General features: G+C 41.7%; 2 protein-coding genes across 2 annotated transcripts in view; one reads left to right on the forward strand and one right to left on the reverse strand.

Moving 5' to 3' along the window:
- The window catches only part of LOC141153868 (rhodopsin, GQ-coupled-like), a 42,758-nt gene extending 26,386 nt beyond the window's left edge, over nucleotides 1-16,372 (forward strand). The window contains exons 4-5 of the mRNA XM_073639100.1: nucleotides 8,714-8,920; nucleotides 14,890-16,372. Of these exons, the coding sequence (XP_073495201.1) occupies nucleotides 8,714-8,900 (187 nt within the window). The 3' untranslated portion in view covers nucleotides 8,901-8,920; nucleotides 14,890-16,372. The remainder of the gene's footprint in view (nucleotides 1-8,713; nucleotides 8,921-14,889) is intronic.
- The window catches only part of LOC141153867 (protein transport protein Sec23A), a 246,812-nt gene that overhangs the window by 149,126 nt on the left and 69,859 nt on the right, over nucleotides 1-27,827 (reverse strand). The gene's annotated exons all lie outside the window — the stretch shown is intronic.

Here is a 27,827-nt window from a genome sequence, read left to right on the forward strand (position 1 = left end):
CATTTACCTGCCTATTGAGGACCTATGCTGCCTATTGGGGACATTTACCTGCCTATTGAGGACCTATGCTGCCTATTGGGTACAGTTACCTACCTATTGAAATACCGGTTGATTTAACTTTACTGGTTCTTCATTTTAAATATTGTATTTGTTCCTGTATTGTTTTTTTTACTACAATATAAGATATGTGCAGTGTGCATAGGAATTTGTTCATAGTTTTTTTAAAAACTATATTCCAGCCCTCCAATGGTCTGAGGGACCGTGAACTGGCCCCCTGTTTAAAAAGTTTGAGGACCCCTGGTCTAGACTATACTTTGTTGCCTTTTTTCATTTACTTATGACATTACAGTAGACAGGGTACCCCTGAGGCTAGCTGGTTCACCTTTATTGACTATCACTATATAGATGTTCTGGCTACTCCCAGTCACATATTGTTTCTTGTGCATGTCAGCGCGGTAGTATACATTCCACTATACAATATAAATCTGGTATCGCTGTAATGGTACTGATCCAATGAATAAATCAGTTTTGATGAACGGCGCAAAAAATATAGATAAAAACAATAAGTGAATTGCTGTTTTTGTTCATTTAATGTCTGAAAAAATCTGAATAAAAAGCAATCAAAAAATGTTATATGCCCCAAAATGATACAAAAAAAATCTCCAACTCGTCATGCAGAAAATAAGCCCTCATACTGTTATGTTCTGCTACCAGAGCTAAGGAAAGAGAGGAGATCTGTCCCTACGATAGAACTCAGCTTTATCCCTACGATGTAACAGGGGACCTGATCCTGCGATCAGACCTGCTAAAGTCCTAAGCTAGTCTGTACGGAGACCTATAGATGTGGGGAAGGAATCCCTACAAGTACTAAGGACTGGGAGGAAAATGGGACACCTCCTAACAGAAATAGTAGCAGACAGACAAACAAACAAAATATATAGAACACTGAGGTCCGTAGACCAAGCAAACTAACAGAGTTAGATACAGAGCACAGGCTAGCTAGAAAGTAGTTATACAATGAAGTCCAGCAAAGCCAGAAGGGCGGAGCAGGATTAAATAGGCCAACAAGGTCATGTGACCAGCAAAGGAAAAAACCTAAGAGCAAGGTTCTAACAGTACCCCCCCTTCTAAGAGGATCCTCCGGATCCCCTAGGACCAGGCTTATCAGGAAATCTCCTGTGAAACGCTCTGATAAGTCTGGACGCGGAAACATCATCTGACCTCACCCAAGAGTTATCCTCGGGTCCGAAACCTTTCCAGGCCACAAGATACTGCAAACTACCTCTATACCGTCTAGAGTTAAGGATGCGAGAAATTTCATATTCCCCGTCCTCCACCACCGGAGGAACAGAGGCAGAGGCGTCACCATCCGACACAACAGCTTTTTTTAACAGAGAGACATGAAATACCGGATTAATTCTCCAGGAGGTAGGAACCTCCAACCTAACAGCAGATTGGTTGACAACCTGAAGCACCTTAAAGGGCCCTACAAACTTGGGACCCAATTTCTTAGAAGGAATCCTCAACCGCAGATTCCTAGAGGACAACCAAACCATGTCACCAACAGCGAACAAAACCTCCTGTCGTTTCCTATCAAAGTAGTCTTTAGATTTTCTGTTGGCCTCCTGAAGATTACCACGCACATCCGTCCAAACTCTCTCCAAATCACCGGAAAAATTCTCCTCCTCAGGCACGGCAGATCCCAACTTGGAGAACGACCCAAACGACGGATGTCTCCCAGAACAACAAAAAAAAGGCGAACAACCAGCAGAAGAAGATGTATGATTGTTCAGAGCAAATTCAGCAAGTGGCAGAAACTCAGACCACCCCTCTTGATTGTCTGCCACAAAACAACGCAAGAACTGCTCAACATCCTGGTTTTTCCTTTCTGTCTGGCCATTAGATTCAGGATGATATCCGGACGAGAACGACAAATGAACTCCCAACCTGTCACAAAAGGCACGCCAAAAACGAGCCACGAACTGAGGACCCCTATCAGAAACAATGTCAGTAGGAATGCCATGAAGTCTGACAATTTCCTTGACAAAGGCCTTAGCGAGAGTTTTAGCGCAGGGCAGTTTGACGAAGGGAACCAAGTGACAAATCTTGCTAAAACGGTCCACGACCACCCAGATGACAGTAAAACCCTCAGAGGGGGGAAGGTCAGTTATAAAGTCCATAGCCAAATGTGTCCAAGGAGCACTGGGAACCTCCAAAGGACAAAGCAACCCCGCAGCAGGAGTATGTGAGGACTTAGATCTAGCACATATAGTACATTGACGCACCCACTTAATGACTTCCTTCTGCCATCCAGGCCACCAAAAACTGCGACCCACCAGTCTCTTGGTCTCAGAGATTCCTGGATGACCTGCCAACCGAGATTCGTGACACTCAACAAACAAATCTCTCCTAAAGGTCCCAGGCACAAACAACCTCCCATGAGGAGTGTTAGATGGGGCATTCTCCTGTGCTTTAAGAATCTCATCTTCCAAAACGGAGTCCAAAGCAGCTATCACAACACCTTCTTGTAAAATGTTCTCCTCTTTCTCAGCACCGACTATGGGAGAAAAACTGCGAGACAAGGCATCCGCCTTAACATTCTTAGTACCAGGGATGTAAGTAACGGAGAAATTAAACCGCGAGAAAAACAGTGCCCACCTAGCCTGACGGGCATTCAGGCGCTTGGCAGCATCAAGATAAATCAGATTTTTATGATCCGTAAGAACCTGAACGGGAAATTCCGCACCTTCCAAGAAGTGGCGCCAGTGTTCAAATGCGAGTTTAATAGCCAATAATTCCCGATTACCAATATCGTAATTCAGTTCAGTCTCCGAAAAATTTTTTGAAAAAAAGGCACAGGGATGTAATCCATCCCCGTTATCCTGAGACAATACTGCGCCAACCCCCACAGAGGAAGCATCAACCTCAACCAAAAACGGCTTAGTCACATCAGGCTGCATAAGGATGGGAGCAGAGGTGAACCTCTCCTTGAGATACACAAAAGCTTCAATGGCCTCAGAAGACCACTGAACCGCATCAGCACCTTTCCTGGTGAGATCGGTCAGAGGTTTGACAATACTAGAAATTTTTTTTATGAATTTTCTGTAATAATTGGCGAAACCTAAAAACCTCTGTATCGATTTCAAACCAATAGGCCTAGGCCATTCCTGTACAGCTTGAACTTTAACCGGGTCCATCTCAAAACCTTCGCTGGAGATAATGTAACCCAAAAAACTAATTCTCTGTACAGCGAACTCACATTTCTCCAGCTTAGCAAAAAGCGAATTGTCCATTAACAACTGTAATACCTCACGTACGCTCCGCCAATGAGACTCCAGATCCGGCGAATAAATCAAAATGTCATCCAAATACACAACCACATTTTTGCCGATCAAAGGTCTAAGGATGTCATTAATAAGATTCTGAAAAAATGCAGGAGCATTAGTAAGACCAAAAGGCATAACCAGATTCTCAAAATGACCCACAGGAGTGTTAAAAGCAGTCTTCCATTCGTCACCCTCCTTCATGCGCAACAGATTGTATGCCCCCTTAAGGTCAATTTTAGAGAACCACTTGGCCCCCATTAACTGGTTAAACAGATCAGGAATCAATGGCAGTGGGTAAGGATTGCGTACAGTAATTTTGTTAATCTCACGAAAATCCAGACAAGGACGTAAACCGCCGTCCTTTTTTTTTACAAAAAAAAATCCAACCGCCACAGGAGACTTAGAGGGCCTAATGTGACCGGCGGCCAAACTTGTCTGTATGTATTCCTCCAAAGCTTTCCTCTCAGGAATAGTAAGGTTAAATAAACGACTTTTAGGAAGAGTCGCTCCAGGGACAAATTCAATAGAACAATCATAGTCTCTATGGGGAGGCAAAACCTGCGATTCCTTCTCAGAAAAAACTCTCCAAAAATCCTGAATAGGAACAGGCAATTCTCCCCTATCCAAAGCTGCAATACGCCCGTTACAACACTTGTCATAACATTTATGGCTCCAGGATTTAATTTCACTGGTAGACCAATCCAGTACAGGATTGTGAAATTTTAACCAGGGCAATCCCAATATTACTGGAGAAGGCAAGTTATTCAACACTACCAAATCCAATTTCTCATGGTGAACACCATTAATTGTGAATGGAAATTCACAGACCTTGAGAGTAATATTCTTCAAAGGGGAACCATCCACAGAAACCACAGCAATGGGGGATGATAAAGGTTCGGGTTTTAAATTGAGTCTTTCCAAGAATCCCCCATCAATTACATTCAGAGTAGACCCACAATCAACAAACACCCGAAATTCCATTAATTTTTCCTGAGCAATCGTGGAAGCAGCTAAAAATACACCCTTGGAATTTAAACAGGCAATACGGGCATGACTGACCATTTTTTTTTCTTTCTTCATACGAAGCTCACAGCCTTTAATCAAATGACCAGATTTTCCGCAATAGAAACACAAGCCTTCAGAAAATCTGCGATCTTTTTCTTGAGAGCGAGGTGCCACCGATCCAATCTCCATCGGTTCACCACTGTTAGTACACACATTCTCATAACCAGAAACTGACATAGCAGAGGATTTGCTCTCATTAACCCTTGCACGCAGTCTCCTATCCACCCGTATAGCTAATTGCATAGCCTGTTGCAAATCTTCAGGTGTAGGATAAGCAATTAGCAGGTCTTTAACCCTTTCATTGAGCCCAGCAAGAAATAGACTTTTCAGAGCAGAATCGTTCCACCCTGTTTGAGTAGACCAACGACGGAAATAAGTACAATATTTTTCCACATTACCTGATCCCTGTTTCAAACGTCTCAACTCAGTCTCAGCTGATGCGACACGGTCAGGATCATCATATAATAGCCCCAAAGCAGAAAAAAAACTATCCACTGATCTGAAGCATGTATCACTAGGTTGCAAAGAAAAGGCCCACTCCTGAGGCTCTTTGCGCAAAAGTGACATTATGAACCCTATGCGCTGGGATTCATCCCCAGAGGACTTGGGTCTCAAACGAAAATACAATAAGCAAGCATTTTTAAATGAAAAAAATTCTCGGTGTTCACCAAAAAATAAATCCGGCAAACATACCTTAGGCTCCAAGAAATGTGCTCCAGGACAGTTACTCACGTGCTGACGGAGCTCGGCCACCTCCAGAGAGAGTCCCTGCAGGCGTTTAGCCAAATCCAGAACCGACACCATGATGGAACAGAAAAATCTTTCCTTAGAGAATTTGCAGGCTGGACTTACTGTTATGTTCTGCTACCAGAGCTAAGGAAAGAGAGGAGATCTGTCCCTACGATAGAACTCAGCTTTATCCCTACGATGTAACAGGGGACCTGATCCTGCGATCAGACCTGCTAAAGTCCTAAGCTAGTCTGTACGGAGACCTATAGATGTGGGGAAGGAATCCCTACAAGTACTAAGGACTGGGAGGAAAATGGGACACCTCCTAACAGAAATAGTAGCAGACAGACAAACAAACAAAATATATAGAACACTGAGGTCCGTAGACCAAGCAAACTAAGAGTTAGATACAGAGCACAGGCTAGCTAGAAAGTAGTTATACAATTAAGTCCAGCAAAGCCAGAAGGGCGGAGCAGGATTAAATAGGCCAACAAGGTCATGTGACCAGCAAAGGAAAAAACCTAAGAGCAAGGTTCTAACACATACAGCACTGGTCTGAGAGTTGCAGCTCTCAGAATATGGCGACAAAATAACTTTTTTTAATATATATATATATATATATATATATATATATAAAACATTTTTAGAGTGTGACAGCAGCAAAACCTAAAAAAGAAAACATATAAATCTGGTATCGCTGTAATAACACCAAACCAAAGAATAAAGCTGCCTTATCACTTAAACTGCACGAGGAACAGTGCAAAAATAAAAATAAGAACTATTCTTGTACTGTTGTCTATATGTTCATTCAGCCTCCCAAAAATCAGAACAAGGATCGGCTCACATTTATCCTGTGCTCTCCACTGAGCACTTATGTGGTGTTTTTTTGTAAATCCCCAAAATAGCGATTCAGATAAAACCACCAACAGAACCTCTCACTTATGAGGCACATGGAGTCACTTTGGACTCGGTCTGGTCTCTATTACGGTGGCGTCACATCAATTTAGGCGTCATTTTAGTGCACAAGTGTGAAACACCACAGTTCTGTGCACAAGTAAAAACATAGATACCACCAGAGGAGCGCCAAACAGAGTCCAAAGTGTCTCCATCTGCCTCATTATGGTGGGTGGTTCCCTCGTGTGTTTCCCCTGAATCACATTTTTGTTGGATTTACACAGAAACCTCTACATAAGTGCTCAGTGTAGAACACAAGATTGTCATCCCAGCCTTATACTGAAAACGACCAGAAAATGTTATGTACCCCAAAAATGTTACCAATAAAAACCCTAACCTATCCCGCACAAAACCAGTCCCCACTCAGGTCCATCATCTGTCACTGGAAATATAGGGGATCCCACGTTACTGATAGAATAAAGACTCTTGAAAAGCAACAGCTCCCACCCTCTCAAATAAATTCCAGTGAATTCTGCGCTCCCAAATCCAATTTCCCCCTCCTTCTGAGCCCCAATGTGCCTAAACCAAAAGAAGTGGACACATATCGCATTATTGTAGTGGGGAAGAGAGCACTTGGCATTTTACAGGGTGCTTATCGCCAGAAGTACAACCTGGGTTCAATGTATGGGGGCGCTACAATATATGGAGGCTCTATGCTGTATGGGGACGCTACTCTGTAGGGGGGGCACAATGTATGGGAACTAAACTGTAATATTTGCAATTCTCCAGAAAAAAAACCTGGTGTGGATGTTACAAAATAGTCACTGCAGCCGTAGATGAATTCATTGAGAGGTGTAATTTTTACAATGGGTCACTTTTGGGGTTTTCTGCTGTTCTGGCACCTTTGGGGGCTCCGCAAATATCCCCCGCAAACTATTGTACCAAAATCTGAGCTCCAAAAGCCAAATAGAGCTCTTCCTTCTCAGCCCTGACGTGTAGCAAAACAACAGTTTCTGACGACACGTGGGGCATCACTGCTTTCGGCATAAATTGCTCAATAAATTGTGGGGTCCAATTTCACAACTTAACCCTTGTGTACCTGACAAATTTGAAGCAAATACAAAAAATACATTTTTTAGCAGTAAAATTTTATATTTCCATGTCACAATGTTACAAAATTCTGTGAGGCATCTATGGGTTCAAAATACTCACTACACCCCTAGATGAAGTCCTTAGGCAGTGAAGTTTCCAATATTGTGGGGGTTTCCACTTGTGGGCGTTTCAGCAGTTTTGGCACCTCAGGGGCTCAGCTAATGGAGCCCACAATTCACACGGAATTTGCATTCTGAAAGCCAAGTAGCGCTCTTTCCCATCCGATCCCTGCCGTGTGCTCAAGCAGTAGTGTACAACCACATATGGGGTACAGTCATGTTGGAGCAAAGCTCCGCCTGCGGTTTTTAACAAGTTAAATGCTGCGGTCTATCTCTGACAATGGCATTTAACACGCGCCAGCAAGGAGACGCATCATTCCACACCCGTGACATGGTCATGGGGTGCCAATGGTTTGCCAATGACAGCCAGGGGTCTGCTGAAGACCTCCGTGTTTGTCAGGACGATTCTCCTGTGAAAAGCCAGCATTTAGTTGATGTTCATAGGAGACTATGATGTTAGATATACTTAGCAGTGCTGATGCCCTGCTATGTATAGTACAGGTGATCAGATGATTGCCGGTTCAAGTCCCCTAATGGGACTAACAAATTCAGTAAAAAGTGAAAAAAAAAGTTTTAACAATATGACAAAATACACAAGTTCAAATCACCCCCTATTTGCCCCATTAAATGAAAACTATTAAAAAAAATACACATATTTGGTATTGCTGCCTTCAATCAAAATAAAAAATAAATTGATTGGTAAACGGTGTAATGAGAAAAAAAACAAAACACCAATATTATGTTTTTATGGCAGCCAACATTGCAATAAAATGCAACAAGAGGTGATCAAAACATTGTATCTACCCCAAATTGGTATCAGGAAAAACGTGAGGCCCCACAAAATTAGCCCTCACACAGACCCATATCCCCAAAATTGAAAAAATGACCGGTCTCGGAAAATTGTGTAACAAGCAAAATGTTGTTGTTTTTTTTTACAAATTCCGATTTTTTTTTTCACCACTTAAATAAAAAAAACTATACATGTTTGGGGTGTGCATAATTGTACTGACCTGGAGAAATATTAATATCCAGTTAATCACATGATAAAATGAATGGTGTCATTTAAAAGTACAACTTGTGCCACAAAAAAAGAAGCCCTTGATACAGTTATGTGAACAGAAAAATATTAAAAAGTTATGGCTATTGGAAAAAGGGGAGGAAAAAAATAAAAGAACAAAAAACAAAACCCAGAAATTAGCTTGGTTTTGAAGGGGTTAAGATTATATTGCCATTATTGGCCCCAGCTTTCCTAAATCTTCTCTTGATCAATGACTTTACAGAGATTTTTATAGTCTGCAAATATTGAAATTCTACGAAATTCTACTCTGTATTTCCTCAACAAGGTCTGACCCCTGGGGTTCCCCACCGTTAACCGAAACCCAAAATGCGTTCCATTGCTTTACCAATTTCATACTCTTCAATATTTAAATTATTCATGGTGTTAAGTGTTATCTTATGATAAAACAGCTTTTCTATGTATAACTAAAGAAAATACAGAAAAGCCCTCCGGGAGAGCTGGCAGAAGATTAAAAGAATCTTTCAAGACATGGGCTCCAGTGTAGAGATGCCAAGAGAGAATGAAAGACATCCAAGTATCCAGACTCATCACTGTCTGCCCGGACATAACACGGCGAGGACGATTCAAACGGGAACAGAAAAAAAGAACGAATCCTAACGTCTTCAAGATTAGAGGAGGTAAGTTCCTTATCATACTATCAACTTGTCACATTACCAAACCTCTTGAAAAAGGAATCCATGTTCGCTACCTGATCTCTACCAAACTGTTTAGATCATAAAGTTTATTAAAGTGATAAACAGTGTGGTCAAAGTTATATACTGATTACTTTTATCATTTATACCTAGTTTACTGCTCATTAAATCCTTCCAGCTCCATGAAGTAGTGCTATGCCATGGGTGGGTGGGGTATCCTGCAACATGCTGGGCATTTTGCAGGATTCTAGTCAGGTGTATGACTAACCAGTTATATCAAACAGGTGATAATAATTATAATCTACAACTTTAACAGCTGTATAGGAGGCTTAAAACAGGGTGAGGAACAGCCAAAAACACTGCTACAATGGTGTGGTTGTAGAAGACAGTTTCATGTCATGGGGCATAAACCATGCAAGACTGAGCACAGCAACAACACACAAGGTAGTTATACTGCATCAGCAATGTCTCTCCAAGGCAAAGGTGTGCTGGTAAAGCTCTGTCTAAGAAATTCAATGAATTGGACAATAAGGTTCATTAATGCAGTGGGTGGTCAAGAAAACCTAAAGCAGTCAGTAAGACACATCATGCTTACTTCCTATTGAAATTGGAAGATATCCAGAGGTGCTACAGTATAAGCTCAGAAATGGCAGCAAGTAGCCGAACCCAGATACATATCCATCTAATATTCGCAGAAGTCTGTCCAGAAGTGGACTTCATGGAAGCATTGCAGCCAAAAAGCCATATCGTCAACATGAAAACAAGGCCAAGTTACTCAGCTACACGTGAAAATATAACAAATGAGGGGCAGAAAGAATGGCAGAGGGTGCTTTGGACTGATCAGTCAAAATGTGAAATATTTGGCTGTAACAGAAGGCAGTTTATTCACGGAAGGGCTAAAGAGCGGCACAATTACGAGTGTCTGCAGGCATCATGCAAGATGTAACTTTTGGGCTGAATTTAAGCTAATAGAGTTGAGGCTTTGGTCAGAATTAATGGTGACTCAGGGCTGAGAAATGCAGGCAGATATATCTTAAAGCGCACCTGTCAGCAGGATTGTGCATAGTAAACTGCATACACTGTCAGGTGGGCGACATTACACTGAGTAAAATGATACCTTTGATGATGAAATCTGTCCAGTGGTTCTTTTATACTCTCTAGTTTCAGTTCTGCCATAATGATATGCCTGTGCTCTGGCGCTCGCATTATGTATTCATGTGTGCCTATCTCTGGCCTCTGACAGGTGCTTTAAGTGACCGGCCTCCTATTTTAAATATTGCCCGTGCAATTTCTCTGCCTGTGTGAAATTTACATGTCCCAAAATGGCCGCCCAACATCCACCCATGCACAGTAGCATCTTTTGGTTGCTAAGAGATGCTACTGCGCACGCACGGGCACCATTTTGCTTCTGGAAAAAGAATGTAGGAGCAGCAATATGGCGCCACACATGTGCAGTAGCATCTCGGGAATCGAGAAACGCTACTGTGCAAGCGTGGGCCATATTGTTGCAGGCAAGTTTCTTTTTCCTGTAGCAAAATGGCGCCTGCGCGTGCTCAGTAGCATTGGCAAGCGATAGCTGCTACTGCGCACATGCGGGCGCCATTTTGCTAGAGGAAAAATAAATTTGCCTGCAGCAATATGGCCCCCGCGCTTGCGCAGTAGCATTTCTCGATTACCGAGATGCTACTGCGCATGCGCGGCGCCATATTGCTGCACCCACATTCTTTTTTCCAAAAGCAAAATGGCGCCAGCGCAGTGGCATCTCTCGGCAACCGAAAGATGCTACTGCGCATGCGCGGGCGTCACTGTCCCGGCCTTCAGACAAATGGAATTAATATGGCTTCATTTGTCTTTGTCACAAAAAATGATTGTTGCAAAAAAAAAATAAAAATATTATAGTAATATACCAAACTCCCAGAAAGGAAGTGCAAGATCATTCTGAAAAATTTCCTACCTAATTTTTGAGTTTTGTCTTTTCTTAAATCATCTAGAACCATTATGACTTGGAGGATGGGGCCATTCAATGAGCAAATGTAATCTGAGGAAGGCTTAATTTCTCAATTATCTCATTCTGAGGAAAATATAATAATACATTCAAGATGGAAAAGCAAATTTCATCACTAAAAAAGATAGAGATGACTGACTGATGTGGTACAAGGAAACTTTTTCTTGTAACACGAAGGAAGATACCAGAACGTGCTGCTCTTTTATTTCTATCTACATATAAAATAGTAATACATTGTGCAAAACCGACTTGATGTTTTAACATATATAATTATGTTGATCGAAAATACAAACTCCTCAAATTAAAGGGTTTTTTCATTTTAAGAAAAGTGAACCACAGAAGCGGAGATGTGAACTGTCAACATGATATCACAAAGGCAGCAAAAACACCAAGACTGGAGCAGAGACGAACCACCAGCGCTGGACCCGGTGAAGTGAGTACCTGCTTTATTATGTTGCATACAGTGGATATAAAAATTCTACGCACCCCTGTTAAAATGCCAAGCATTTGTCATGTAAAAAAACTATACCAAAAAGAATCATTTCAGAACTTTTTTGAACTTTAATGTAGTCTATAATCTCTACAATTCAATTGAAAAAATATACTGAAATCTTGTTGGATGGAAAAAGAAAATTGAACAACTAAAAAAATGTCTTTGCATAAATATGCAAACCCTTAAACTAAGACTTTGTTGAAGTAAGATTTGAATTTATGACAGCATTCAGTCTTTTTGGGTAGGAGTCTATAAACACATCTAGAATATGCAGTATTTGCCCAATCTTCCTTTCAGCAGTGCTTCAAATCTGTCAGACTGTGAGGGCAACTCCGGTATACAACGCCCTTCTCAGGTCACAGATTTTCAATTGGAGACAGATCTACGTTTTGGCTTGGCCATTCCTGAACTCTCATCTTCTTTTGGCGAAGCCATTCTTTTGTTGATCTGGAGGTATGCTTAAGCCGTTGTTATGCTGAAAGTTTAAATTCCTCTTCATCTTCAGCCTTTTAGCCAAAGGTCTTAATGTTTTCATGCTAAATTGTCTGATATTTGGAATCGTTCATAATTTCCTCCACCTTGACTATAGCCTGAGTTCCAGCTGCCAAAAAAACACCCCCAAAGCATAATGCCTCCTCCACTATGCTTTATTATCGGTATGATGTTCTTCTGGTGATGCACAGTGTTGAGTTTATGCCAAACATGCCTTATGAAATTATTGCCAAAAAGATAACCCTTTGACTTATCAGACCATAACACGTTTTCCTACATGCTTTTGGCAGACTTCATGTAGGATTTCACACAATGTAGCTGGGCTTGGATGTTTTTCTTTGTAAGAAAAGGCTTCTGTCTTGCCACCTTACCGCACAGGTCAGACATATGAAGAATACAGGAGATTGTTGTCACACGCAGTCCTCAACTAGTACTTGCCAGAATTTTTTTCAGCTCCTTTAATGGCCTGTAGACTTCTTGGCAGCCTCCAGGACCAATTTTCTTCTTATCATCAATTTTTGAAGGATGTCTAGTTCTAGGTAATAAAAAAAATAAGAAGCAGGGGCGCTCCATGTGTGAAATCCCTGGGATAGAACTTAGAAAAAGAGATTAAAGGGAGCTGCTATCCTGGTAAGGTTGTGCAAATTGCAAGCACAACACTGCATAGGGCTTTAGGAACGATAGGACATGGCTGCTGCTCCACCCGCAATTAGATTGTCTCATCTTTCATAATTTATTCTTTATTTGGACTGGTACCTCTCAGAACTGGAACTTAACTAAGACTACTTAAAATTACAACCCGTTCTCACATTACATAATAGTTCAGTGTGTTATTAGGTTGATTCCCAGGTGAAAGGTCATTGTTTCGAATTGAAGAGCAGCCATGAAAAAGGTTTCCCAAGATAAGAGAAGCAGCATAATCCAGCTCCTTGATAGCGATCTCTTGGCCAAGAAAACTGCCAAACTGCATTATGTGAGCGCGATGACAGTTGGAAGAATACAAAATAAAGTCCGTCCATCCATTGAAAAGCCATGAGGTGGACGTCCAGGCAAAATATCGGAGTCAACAAGTTGTCTCATCACAAGGTCTATGAGTTCTGGAGCAACAAACACAGCAGTGGAGGTGGTTTATATGCTTCATAATAGTGAGATAACAGACGTCAAGCACTGTTGGGCGCACATTACACAAGTCTGGAATGGTGGCCCAAAAAAAGGTGAAGAAGTCTCAACCGTAATATAGTCATAAGAAACGTTGGCTCAAGTCTGCAAAATAGTAGAGAGTAAAAGACTGGAAACTGGTGATTTGGAGCAATGAGACAAAAGTCAATAGACTAGGCTCTGATGGGTGCAAATGGGTCTGGAAGAAACCAGGGAAAAAGGGGCTAACAGATCGAGAAATTGAAGGAACTGTCAGGGCTGTCAAGTTCGCTGCAGGAATATGATCATATGATGATGATATGGGGCTCTTTCACAGCCAAAGGCGTTGGATACTTGACCAGGATCGATGGTGGTAACAATGCTGATCTATATGTGAGCATCCTACAAGAGGAGTTACTTCGTACACTCGAGTACTATGGGTATGAAAAGGACGACATAGCGCTCCAGCAGTACGACCCGAAGCATACACTGAGATTGGCGAAGAAACGTTACCCCTTAGATCCCAGTCTTAAACCTCTCACCTAGCCAAATCAGATCTCATACTTTGCACTGACCAGGGGCAACACCCCCAAACACCGTGTCTGCAAATTGAGATTATGTTTTTTGTGTAAATCAAGTTTATTGAGATTGAATTGAATATTACAAGGAAAATACAGTCTTGAAAGTAAACACATATGACTCAATCAGAAAAGTATAATTATTAAAGACATGTCAATTATAATTGGTTTACGTTACATAACAAAACTTATGACATCTTCTATTCATTAATCTTGATTACTAGCAGCATTAAGATCAATAATGAAAATTTATGATATAATGACAACAACTTTAACTGTATTAATTAATGAATGTGAGAGGTTTATAAAAGAATTTTGAGTTAGAGAGAAAGAAGATTCTGTTTTTCATCCTAAGTCATATAGCAAGGCTTGTTAAAGAGTCGGTATTGACTTTTAGGATTGCAGCTTCCAATAGGTATCACTAGAGTTCTACTCCTCTTCCTTTCTGAAGAGGCAATTAGCATTTTTGTTATAATAAAACCTGTTTCAATATAAAAAGTGAATGTGTTTTTCTTTTTTTAAACACATTCATGTTTTACTTTATTTATTAGTCCCACAAGGGAACTTGAATGTAATTTTTTTCATCACTTATACAATGCACTGCAAACCTTGCCCCTTCAACTTTGTAGCAGATATATTAGCTTATGCCATAGCTTGATTCACAGCTACACTGTTTAGTACTGCTGTACAATTTCCTCCATATCCAAGTTGTTTTTCTCGGTGTACTAATGAAGTGTATAGTATCTGCCTGTTAAAATTCAACTTAGGGTGCACTGAGACCATTGTATAAATCAGTCCACATGGACTGGCCAGCGGCTATTCCCAGCTGAGCATGACAGCTTCATATAAATCTATGCATCTGTCACGATCAGGTTGGGAGAGCCGACGGCCAATCCATGAACTGCATTTTGATTTCAGTCCGATTTATACAGCCATCTAACCGAACCCTAACAGCTTATTAGGACGCGGCTTTTGACAGAGCCGAATGGGCTCCCATTATTTGCAGACCTACGGGCCATTGTTAGGCCTACAGTGGCCATAGTGTCAAATGAGCAGTCCACAGTTCATTGCAGGGGACCTTTGTGGTGACACAGCCAGCTTCTTCCCTTGTTAGAGAAGTTGAAAAAAACAATGCATAATAATCATAAAACTGTCAAAAATGAAAAAAAAAAACAACAACAATAGAGCACAAATATATTCCAATAGTTTAATAATGTAACAATTTCTCTTTTTAAATGTAATCCCACAGGCACTGTACTCTTGAGGTGAAGTCTTATATGGATCTTTTATTCTCCCAGTAGCGATCACTCTAAAGGATTTTGTGGACCTATTATCGTCTGTAATGGAATGATGCTCGACATTGGATATGTTCTGTTTTTTTAGTTGAAAATAACCATCAAATGTTGTAAGAGACATGTTTTTCATCTTCTGAATGTGTATCCTATATAGGCTTTATGCCATTTAACACAGAATATCATAAAAAATTATAAGCTCTGTATTTTCCAATCTTTGAATTCCTTAATAGGTACAATATTTAAAGGTGTTTTTTGGGCACAAATATTATTAAAGCACTGTAATACGTATTAGGAATTAAGAAGCTTCATGATTTACTTGCTGTTAAAATTCTGCTCTGCTCCTGAGCCATCACATGTGGTAATGTGTCCTCCAGATCCTTACTTCCTGCTAACAGCCCCTTCAAAGCACAGAGGCGAGAACTTCCGTCTATGCTTTGAAGAGCTGAGCTACTAGCAAAGAATGGTGATGTCAGGAGAGGACATGGCCTGTGATCCTCAGCAAGTTATCAGTGACTGGAGATGTGCACAGGGAGGTAGGTGGAGCAACGAGAGGGCACAGACATTGCATATTACTTAGACCAAGTCATATTATCAACTTGTGTATTTGGTCAAAGGAGATGGTGCTTGGCTTTCCATAGTGCTAGATTACATTATAATACATGAATACATTCTCTGACTCAATAACCCTGTGTAGTGCCAAAGTAAACTCTTGTACCATTATTGTCACGGTATAAAGAGAGTTTCATGACACTGCATACGAGGTGAAGTGGGAGAATGTTAAGAAGGAGAAACTGCAGCAATTTATCCATGTTCAGACTGTGCAAGGAGTCTCTATATAGTGCCCTGTAGGTGGAATGAGCAGGCACTGAGGGAGGGAATGTGAGAGCTATGGGACAGATACAGCTCTGCCTCTTGGTAAATGTAGTCTAGAAGCACAGAGTTCAATATGTCAGTTCAGGATGTAATCAATAACCCCAGGGATAGATGCAGGGGGCTGAAGGGTAGCTAAAAAAACAAAAAAAAGGTAATAGGGAGGTTTGGGGGCTCATTACAGGGACAACAACATATTTATTTTATTTGACTGGAAAACCTCTTTAAGCTACTTTGATGTAAAATGCTTACATTTAATCCTCAATGTAATAACATGTTATGGATTTGAGAATATTTAAATAAAGATAATAAAAAGTAGTAAATGCATATTGTTTATACTTCATGAATTATAAGCAAGTTTATTTGGTCCGACAAACCTCCTATATTACATCGCTCTAAATCTTCACGGGGTATTAGCTTTGTCTGACTTCAAGTCTTATTACATTGCCTCCCACCTGTCTAGGATATTGGACTGGTGTAGGAATGGTACCGGGAAAGCATGGGTCGGGATTGAACAAAGCTTTACAAATATCCCTCTAATATCGGCCCCCTGGTCCTTGGTCAGAGCGCTTAAAACACATCCCACAATTGGGGCCACTCTGGTATGCTGCTCCCTTTCCGCAGAATGTGACCACATCATATCGCAATACTCTAATATGTTTCCCATTTTGGGCAATCCACTTTTCCCCCAGGGTCTTGATGATAGTGTATTCCGAGTTTGGATAAATAGGGGCCATTTTAGAATTTGTCATTTTGAAGCAGGACACCTCTGGCCTTCAAAGGATAACCTTCTTTGTATTTCTTCGCAATCCACCGCGGACGTCTGGAGAGTAGGTCAGCTGCTGCATTTTTTTCAGTCATTCCCTCCTAGAGCCTTCTATAATACTGAGAAAACAACTTTTGAGATAGCTTGCTCAAGTGCAGGACCTCTGAGGTACACCTTGTCATTTTCATACTCTCTGCTGATTAACCCACCAGACCTTCCGATTGCCGAGTTTCAGGCACAGTGGGAAGAGGAATTAGGCTTCTCTCTATCGAAAGATCAAAGGAGGGTAATTTTCTCCCTAACGCATAAAGTGTTGATTTGTTCTCGTTTTCACTAAGCCAGTTATAAATTGTTATCTCGATGGTATAAAGTCCTAACTAGACTACACTCTATATTCCCTGAGGCCCAGCCCCATGTGTTGGAGATGTGACAATGAGGAAGGTGATCTATTACACATTTTTGGTCATGCAAGCTTCACACTCCTTTTTGGGACAAAGTACAATCAGTGATTCGAAAGTTCACTGATCTCGTGTCTGACCTGACTCCTGCTCTTGTCCTTCTTCCATCACTGCAACATCCCGCTAGGCATTCTATACTTAGGCATCTAATTGTGACGGCTCGGGCATGAACCCCCCTGCTCTGGAAAAAAGATACAGCTCCAACAATCGCCCTTTGGTTCTCTAAAATAAATGAGGTGATGTTGAGGATCACTGAACATAGGACCCTTAGTCTGATCAACAATCCCGTTCCCCCACCTCCCTGTCTTTCTCCCCCTGTGCTTTCTCCACTGCTCTTTTTCTTCTCTCTTGTTTCTTGGTTTACATCTTATTTTTGGTTGATGTTATGAAAAACCTTTACATTAGGTCATTCTATTGTACAATTTTTGATAAGAATTTAGTATGAATAATGACCTCAATGTCAAGATGTTAAGTCACATTCCTTATGACTACCTATATGGACATTGTACTATGCTACTTGCTGTTATTTACGAATGTGGCACACACTCAGTGCCTTAAGTTCTTGTTGTTTTTATGCAATTTAATAAATAAAGAAATTAATAAAAAAAAACAAAAAACAACAAATTATTTTGATTTTATTCGGTTTCTAAATCTCATTTCACATAGTATAGTTTTGTTATATGCAGCAACTGTACTAATACTGAAACATTCTTAAGAAATGAATGAGAGAAGCACTTTCATCAAAATTTGTATCCTTTTGATATACTGCAATCAGTATGTGTACTTACAAATGCTCATTTTGACTTTCTACCCAGTTAATTCTTCTGTTTTCCATTAGATCTATGACATCACGTGATTAAAAACAGACTAGCTGAATCCTTCTAAGCTCTATGTAGAAACAAGAAGTCTCTTTTCCCTGCATGAGTCATCATTAGAACTACTATTCTACATCACTGCAAAGTTCATAGGACCCACACCTTCTGACCCACTTAGTAAACCTGCTCCCGGGAATTCCGGTCGTACCATAGCTTCTAGCTGGCCTAGTCTCAATAACCCAAAACTGGCTTTAGATGGCCTGAGAATGTCCATACCTTGTACATCAGCGTCTCGATGTGAATTACGTGGTTACCATTGCCCACACCAGGAAGAGGCAGAACGTCTTCCATGTCAACATGATGAAAACTCATCATGACAGGGAGGCCTGCGCCCTTCCTGTGTGTAGCCTTACTGATGAAGACTGAAGTACTGGTGGATTTGCTAGCAGCAGTCCGGGACAGAGGGTCTATTGAGGATGCAGAATTCAACCCGCAGCTATCCATGGACCAGAGGTCCCAGCTGCAGGAGGTAGTATTCCAGCCCTACCTGACCATCTTCACTGGTGTACCAGACTGGGCTGTGGAGTCGGGAGTCGTGGAGTTGGAGTCGGTATAAAATGGACCGACTTCAACTCCAAAAATATATAGTAAATTGGGTACAGTAGTTCAATGCAGTTTGTGGGGAATATTTTTTTCATTTGGGAAAGTTATGAAATGTCCTATAAATGTCTGTCCTATTCCTGATCTAAGGGTTTAGACTTTTAGCTGAGATGAATCTGTGCTACGGTAAATTTATCACTTAAACACGAGCCATGTATGAGGGAGTCTGAGTTGTGGAGTCAGAGTCATGGAAATTGAGGAGTTGGAGGTTTGGCTTACCGACTCCACAGCCCTGGTACCAAGGAAGACACAGCTAGCCATCCGCAAGGTGGACACAGGGAGTTACCCCCCAGTCTGCCGACCGGCATACCATGTCTCCCTAGAGGTGCAAAAGGACAATAAAAAAGAGAGATAGATGAAATGCTATGCCTGGGGGTCATCTAAAAGTCCAAAAGTGTGTGGGCCTCGCCTGAAGTCCTGGTCCCAAAAAAGGAATGAATAACCCAGTTCTGCGTGGACTACAGGAAGCTAAATGCCATCACAGCCCCCGATGCATATCCATTGTCAATCCATGAGCTGTTTGATCATTTAGCTGGTGCCCGGTTTTTGACAATGATGGACGTGAGTCGGGGTTACTGGCAGATTCCTATGTCCAAGGAGGAACAGGAGAGGTCTGCCTTCATTACCCCATTCAGACTGTACACATCCTTCGGCATGAGATATGCTCCTGCCACTTTCCAGCGATTGTTCAACCAGTTGCTCGAATGACTAGATGGGTTTGCTGTCGCTTACCCGGACAACACTGCAGTCTTCAGTCCCACCTGGGAGGAACACCTGGGGCACCTGGAGCAGGTGATCAGGCGGATTTGAGATGCTAGTTTGACTACAAAACCAGGAAAGTGTCAATATAGGCATGAAGTGTGCAGTACCTCAGTCACCAAGTGGATGGCAGAACTCTCAAACTATAGGACAGGAAGGTCGATACAATCGTCACCTGTCCTACCCACAAGACCTTCTAGGGTACGGAAGGGTAGTATAGGAAGTTTGTCACCAATTATAATGCCCTCGCCAAGCCTCTGACAGACCTCACCAAAAAGAAGCAGCCGCAAACAGTCGACTGGACGGCTGACTGTGAGCAGTCCTTCACAGAGATGAAAGCCATCATTGCCAGTCCCCGAGTTTTACAAACCCCAAAACTCCACCCAGTGGTTTGTAGCTCAAACAGATGCCCGTGCATTTGGCCTGGGTACCGTGCTCAGCTAGGTAAATGAGAAATGGCCTACGCCACTGTGGAGGAGCGTCTTGCCATAGTGTGGGCCCTGTGGAAGCTACAGCCCTACCTACAGTATAAGGCCACAAGTTCGCAATAGTGCCTGACCACAACCCTCTCAGCTGGCTGCACCGGGTCGCTGGTGACAATAGCAAACTACTGCGGTGGAGCTTGGCTCTACAGTAGTACAATTTTACCATTCAGCAAACATGGCAACGCTGACAGGCTGCCCCGCCAGGGGAATGACGGGCAAATGGGCTTGGGAGAAGATGTGGAAATCTGTCTTCCATGCAATCTCTGAAAGGGGGCGATGTTATAGATATAATTGCAAATCTATAAGAAGTATCATTGTTATTATAGTGAATACTCAAGCAAGGCTAGCAATCTAGCTTACTCTTAACTGTGGCGGAGACACATCTAACTCACTCCTTTGCAAACAGGTAATTAAAGAGGATTAGTTAATGGATAGCACATTTGAGCCCCCCATTCCTGTCCTCCATAGGAATGCGGAGGGTGACAGATTTACAGTACAGACCAAAAGTTTGGACACACTTTCTCATTTAAAGATTTTTCTGTATTTTCATGACTATGAAAATTGTACATTCACACTGAAGGCATCAAAACTATGAATTAACACATGTGGAATTATATACTTAACAAAAAAGTGTGAAACAACTGAAAATATGTCTTATATTCTAGGTTCTTCAAAGTAGCTACCTTTTGCTTTGATGACTGCTTTGCACACTCTTGGCATTCTCTTGATGAGCTTCAAGAGGTAGTCAACGGATATGGTCTTCCAACAATCTTGAAGGAGTTCCCAGAGATGCTTAGCACTTGTTGGCCCTTTTGCCTTCACTCTGTGGTCCAGCTCACCTCAAATCATCTCGATTGGGTTCAGGTCTGGTGACTGTGGAGGCCAGGTCATCTGGCGTAGCACCCCATCACTCTTCTTCTTGGTCAAATAGCCCTTACACAGTCTGGAGGTGTGTTTGGGGTCATTGTCCTGTTGAAAAATAAATGATGGTCCAACTAAACGCAAACTGGATGGAATAGCACGCCGCTGCAAGATTCTGTGGTAGCCATGCTGGTTCAGTATGCCTTCAATTTTGAATAAATCCCCAACAGTGTCACCAGCAAAGCACCCCCACACCATCACACCTCCTCCTCCATGCTTCACGGTGGGAACCAGGCATGTAGAGTCCATCCGTTCACTTTTTCTGCGTCTCACAAAAACACGGTGGTTGGAAACAAAGATCTCAAATTTGGACTCATCAGACCAAAACACAGATTTCCACTGGTCTAATGTCCATTCCTTGTGTTCTTTAGCCCAAACAAGTCTCTTCTGCTTGTTGCCTGTCCTTTGCAGTGGTTTCCTAGCAGCTATTTTACCATGAAAGCCTGCTGCACAAAGTCTCCTCTTAACAGTTGTTGTAGAGATGTGTCTGCTGCTAGAACTCTGTGTGGCATTGACCTGGTCTCTAATCTGAGCTACTGTTAACCTGCGATTTCTGAGGCTGGTGACTCGGATAAACTTATCCTCAGAAGCAGAGGTGACTCTTGGTCTTCCGTTCCTGGGGCGGTCCTCATGTGAGCCAGTTTCTTTGTAGCGCTTGATGGCTTTTGCAACTGCACTTGGGGACACTTTCAAAGTTTTCTCAATTTTTCGGACTGACTGACCTTCATTTCTTAAAGTAATGATGGCCACTTGTTTTTCTTTACTTAGCTGCTTTTTTCTTGCCATAATACAAATTCTAACAGTCTATTCAGTAGGACTATCAGCTGTGTATCCACCTGACTTCTGCACAACACAACTGATGGTCCCAACCCCATTTATAAGGCAAGAAATCCCACTTATTAAACCTGACAGGGCACACCTGTGAAGTGAAAACTATTTCCGGTGACTACCTCTTGAAGCTCATCAAGAGAATGCCAAGAGTGTGCAAAGCAGTCATCAAAGCAAAAGGTGGCTACTTTGAAGAACCTAGAATATAAGTCATATTTTCAGTTGTTTCACACTTTTTTGTTAAGTATAGAATTCCACATGTGTTAATTCATAGTTTTGATGCCTTCAGTGTGAATGTACAATTTTCATAGTCATGAAAATACAGAAAAACCTTTAAATGAGAAGGTGTGTCCAAACTTTTGGTCTGTACTGTATGTCCGCCCTTGCCTGCATGTGTTTCAGATGCAAACCGACTGATGTGAGCTTCTTTTGTTCCATTCAAATTATTATGAATATTGACATTTTTATGAACAGCATATATATGATAGATATGAAATTCATATTTTCAGAGCATGGCAAAAGTAATGCAATGTCTTATGTCACTGGACAGTGACCATAACATTTTTCAAATGAATAACAGTCAGATGGATGATGCTACTGATGCTATGTTTCCTATCTATTTAAAGGTATAATCGTGATAGGAAACATGACAGTAATATCTTCCACCTGGGACCTCCAGTTGTGAAAATATTGTAGAATTTGGGAATCTTATCATTTTCTAAGAGTTTGGCACATCTTATGGTTTTCTGAAGACCAGCCTTGTTGTGAGTCACTGGAGGGGAGGTATATGGGCATAACTTGTGTTGATAAAAGGAAATGCCAAATGATAATCATTTTCAGTTCTGGGAGATGCAGTTTTCTGTAGTTCTGTCCATTACCCCCAAAGAACGAAAAGCTCCCCTACATAAAAGCCAGAGCCAGCCATGTGATCAGGTTCAATACATTTCTTCGTGTTTATCATTTTTTGTTATGTAATTATTTATACTGTACTATTTAGTCCATTTTGTAACATCTTTGTATATTTTCTTTGTATATTTTTGCTAACATTGTCTACTTTTTTGGATTAAATATATAAAACTTAATAGCTCTGTTCCTTTTGTTTTGTAAACCGCTCTCCTGAACCAATACGCTCTCTCAACCGGTGTCCAATCAGCTTGTATAAATGATTGGTGGTGGCAGATAGTTCCCTTTATTATTGTGGAGGTTGGCAGTGACCGTACAGGGGTACATATATATATATTCCATACAATGGAATCAGAGGTATACATACCATACACTCACTCTTTGTTCCCTCAATAACTGGCTTAGTAGTAAAGACAGCAGTGTCCTCGTCCATCACTCGTCAGTCAATTGCATAGTTGTCCTGACAGTTAGAGGCAACGGAGAGTCGTCCATCTGACAAAGTCTAAAAAGGCCCCAGTTGCCAGTATACAAATTGCAAAATTTCTCCTTTTTATTTTCAATAAAAAATTGTGATATGGAAAAAAAGGGCTATTTTTTTTTACAGAAAACCTGATTTAAACAATAACTTTATTTTCTGTTTTTGTACTTTCACTTTTTCATCCCCTTCTTCCAAAACTCATAACTTTTTTTTATTTGATTTTACCACACAATGTACTGGAAGTCAAGAAGAAAGTTACAATAGGTGAAAAATTTTGGGGAAAAAAACACAATTCATCAATTGTTTGTGATCAGATGAATTGCAAAAAAATGCAAAGTCATTCCTTGCTATACAAGTAAACTTAATCACGATAACTCCATTTCCATTTAATTTCAGTCCTGGCTCTAACTGACCTTCTAACTTCATTTCAGTTATCTTGTCGTTCACCCAGGAGGAAGTGTGTTAACAAGAACAAGGTAACTGAACTGATATTAGTCATGCTGACTGAATTCTAAGAACAGACTGCTTGCTTTAAAAGGGGGCTGGTGCTTGAAATAATTGTATTTTCTGTAAACCATGGTTACCTCCAAGGAAAAATGCAGTGGTCGTTGCTTTGCATCAAAAGGGCTTTACAGGCAAGGAAATAGCTGCTTGTAAGATGGCTCCTAAATCAACCATTTATCAGCGCTTCAAGAACGTCAGAGAGGTTCAATTACTGTGATGAATTTTTCAGGGCACCCAACAAAGTCTAGCAAGTGCTGGGACTGTCTCCTAAAGAGAATTAAGCTACAGGATTGGTTCAAGACCAGTGCAGAACTTGTTCAAAAATGGCAGCAGTCAAGTGTAAGTGCATCTGCAAAGAAAGGCAAAGGCTTTTGGAGCCAGGTTTGGTATCAAGAAGGGCTTCAAAGAAGCCATTTCTTTCCAAGAAAAACATCAGACAGACTGACATTCTGAAGGAAGCACGTGGATTAGACTACATAGGACTTTAGAAAAATTATTTTTTCTGAAGCCCCCTTCAGACCTTTTGGGACATCTGAAGGAATGATCAACCAGAGAAGAAAAAGTGAGCGATACTATGAGTCCTGTCTCATGTTGTCATTTCAACAGTAAATCATCCTGAGGCAATTAATGTGTAAGGTATCCTTTCTTCCAAAAGAGGGGTCTCTCGAACAGTTTTAGCTAAGAATACTGCCATGAATAAAAAATAATTATCATAACATCCTCCAAGAGCAACTTCTCGGCACGATCCAGGGGCAATTTGGTGATGAACAATACATTTTCCAGCATGATGGAGACCATGTCACAAGGCAAAAGCGAGAACAAAGTATCTAGATAAACAAAAACATTCACATTTTGGGTCCATGGCCAGGAAACATTCAAACCAAACTAAACCAAAATGTGTGCGCCAGTCTCAAAATTTTGACCACGACTATAGTGCAGTCTATGGAAGACCTGCCATTAGAAAATACATAAATAGCAATTTAACTACTAAGGGATATGGCATATTTTAGTAATAAGAAAATGTAAAAATAATTTTTATTTAGTATTTAGATGAGCAGTCTAAGTAGGGGATGTGATTTACCTGTACAAGTATATAAATTGCCCTTAAAGGGGTTGTCCGGTCCAAACCAATAAGTCTGCAGTCGCTCTGTGTGACTGCAGACTTATGAATCCTCCCAGCACACGCACTGTAAACTGCGGGCATTCGCCGTTCCCGGCTCAGAAACCGGAGGGTATGTATGTGTTATACATACTCCTGGCCAATGGGCGTGGCCTTGCTCTCCATACACTTGTATGAAGCAAGGCCGCAACCTCTGGCCACGCCCACTAGACGCCCGCTTCACTAGTCGGTGCGCGGCCTCAGTTCAATACAAGTGTATGGAGAGAGGCCGCGCCCACTGACCGGGAGTATGTAGAACTCATACATACCCTCTGGTCCCTGCTCAGAAACCAGCGAATCCGCGCAGAGCACAGTGCGTGCGCTGGAGGGATTCATAAGTCTGCAGTCACACAAAGTGACTGCAGACTTATCGATTTGGACCGGACAACCCCTTTAAGAAAAATTGTGAAAAGCAGTTACAAGTGAAATCCCATCAAAAGACAATGAAGCACTCCTTCCATCAGGAGAAAACTAGCAATAAGAGTTTACACTTTTTTTCTATGTGTTTTTTGGAACGGATTGTGATTGACACTCGGGAAAATGTTCCCTTTTATGGCAGATTGGTTCAGGCATTATGTTTTTTTTTTCCTTTTCATCTATATCAATAAGAAGGAACACAATTTACCCGTTCCCCTTCCATTATCCATAGCCACCCTTTGGGCAAATACCGTACATACTCGAGTATAAGCTGACCCGAATATAAGCTAAGGCACCTAATTTTACCACAAAAAACTGGGAAATCTTATTGACTCGAGTATAAGCCTAGGGTGGGAAATGCAGCAGCTACTGGTAAATTTCCCCATCCTGGTAAACATTGCCCACTCATCCCCAATCCTGGTATGCATGGCCCCCTCATCCCCAATCCTGGTATGCATGGCCCCTTCATCCCCAATCCTGGTATGCATGGCCCCCTCATCCCCAATTCTAGTATGCATGGCCCCCTCATCCCCAATCCTAGTATGCATGGCCCCCTCATCCCCAATCCTGGCATGCATGGCCTCCTCATCCTCAATCCTGGCATGCATGGCCTCCTCATCCCCAATCCTGGCATGCATGGCCTCCTCATCCCCAATCCTGGCATGCATGGCCTCCTCATCCCCAATCCTGGTATGCATGGCCCCCTCATCCCCAATCCTGGTATGCATGGCCCCCTCATCCCCAATCCTGGTATGCATGGCCCCCTCATCTCCAATCCTGGTATGCATGGCCCCCTCATCCCCAATCCTGGTATGCATGGCCCCCTCATGCCTAATCCTGGTATGCATGGCCCCCTCATCCCCAATAATGGTATGCATGTTCCCCTCATCCCCAATCCTGGTATGCATGGTACCCTCCATCCCCAATCGTGGTATGCATGGCCCCATCATCTCAATCGCAGTATGCATGGTCCCCTCATCCCCAATCCCGGTATGCATGGAGCTCTCATTCCCAAACCTGGTATGCATGGCCCCCTCATCCCCAAATCTGGTATGCATGGCCCCCTCATCCCAATCGTGGTATGCATGGTCCAGTCATCACCAATCCTGGAATGCATGGTCCCCTCATCCCCAATCCTGGTACGCATGGACCCCTCATCCCAAATCATGGTATGCATGGCCCGCTCATCTCCAATACTGGTATGCATGGCCCCCTCAATCAGTGTGTGTGCATAAAAGCTGAGTGAGTTTCTGGGATTCAAACAGACTCTTGCATCTTTCATCCAGCCACGTTTCTGGATTGTGAGTCATGGGGAAAGCAAAAGAATTGTCAACGGATCTACGGGAAAAGGTAGTTGAACTGTATAACACAGGAAAGGGATACAAAAAGATATCCAAGGAATTGATAATGCCAGTCAGCAGAGTTCAAACTGTGATTAACAAATGGAAAATCAGAGGCTCTGTAAAACCCAAACCACGGTGAGGTAGACCAACAAAGATTTCGGCCACAACTGCCAGGAAAATTGTTCGGGATGCAAAGAAAAACCCACAAATAACATCAGCTGAAATTCAGGACTCTGAAAACTAGCGATGTGGCTGCTTCAAGATGCACAATAAGGAGGCACTTGAAGAAAAATGGGCTGCATGGTCGAGTCGCCAGAAGAAAGCTGTTACTACGCAAATGCCACAAAGTATCTCGCCTACAATACACGAAACAGCACAAAGACAAGTTTCAAAACTTCTGCAACAAGGTAATTTGGAGTGATGAGACCAAAATAGAATTTTTTGGCCACAACCATAAATATTTCATTTGGAGAGGGGTCAACAAGGCCTATGATGAAAGGAACACCATTCCTACAGTAAAGCACGGAAGTGGATAGCTGATGATTTGGGGATGTGTGAGCCGCAAAGGCACAAGAAACTTGGTAAAAGTTGAAGGAAAGATGAATGCAGCACGTTATCAGCAAATACTGGAGGCAAATTTGCACTCATCAGCCCAGAAGCTGTGCATGGGACATACTTGGATGTTCCAACATGACAACGATCCAAAACACAAGGTCAAGTCGATCTGTCATTGGCTACAGCAGAACAAAGTGAAGGTTCTGGAGTGGCCATCTCAGTCTCCTGACCTCAATATCATTGGGCCACTCTGGGGAGATCTCAAGCGTGCCGTTCGTGCTAGACAGCCCAGGAATTTACAGGAACAGGAGGCTTTTTGCCAAGAAGAATGGGCAGCTTTACCATCTGAGAAAATAAAGAACCTCATCCACAACTACCACAAAAGACTTCAAGCTGTCATTGATGTTAAAGGGGGCAATATACGGTATTAAGAACTGGGGTATGTGAACTTTTGATCACGGTCATTTGGATGTTTTAGGTTGTCATTAAGATTTAAAAAGAGAAAACACAGTAGATTGACAATAAATGGCTTCACCCAACCATTAACCATGAGTGGAGAAAAAGGTTATTTATTATCATTCATATTCTCTGAAACAAGGCCAAGAAAGGAAAAATTCTGCCGGGTATGTAAACTTTTGAGCACAACTGTATATACACCTATAGCAAGGGAAAAAGGAAAATAATAATATTTACATTATTCTCAAATGTAATATATATTTATATATACACATGCACACATATACAGTGCCTTGAAAAAGTATTCATACCCTTTCCACATTTTTTTCACATCATATCCACAAACGTAAATGTATTTTATTGGGATTTTATGTGATATACCAACACACAGAAGCAAGTATTTGTGAAGAGTAAAGGAAATGATACAAGGTTTTCTAATTATTTTAAAAATAGAAATCTGAAAATTGTGACGTGCATTTGTATTCAGCACCCCCTAGTCAATACTTTATAGGACC

The sequence above is a fragment of the Phyllobates terribilis genome, unplaced genomic scaffold (assembly GCF_046119375.1).
Source record: "Phyllobates terribilis strain yellow unplaced genomic scaffold, ASM4611937v1 Scaffold_7__3_contigs__length_470593459, whole genome shotgun sequence".
Classification (NCBI taxonomy): Eukaryota; Metazoa; Chordata; class Amphibia; order Anura; family Dendrobatidae; genus Phyllobates; species Phyllobates terribilis.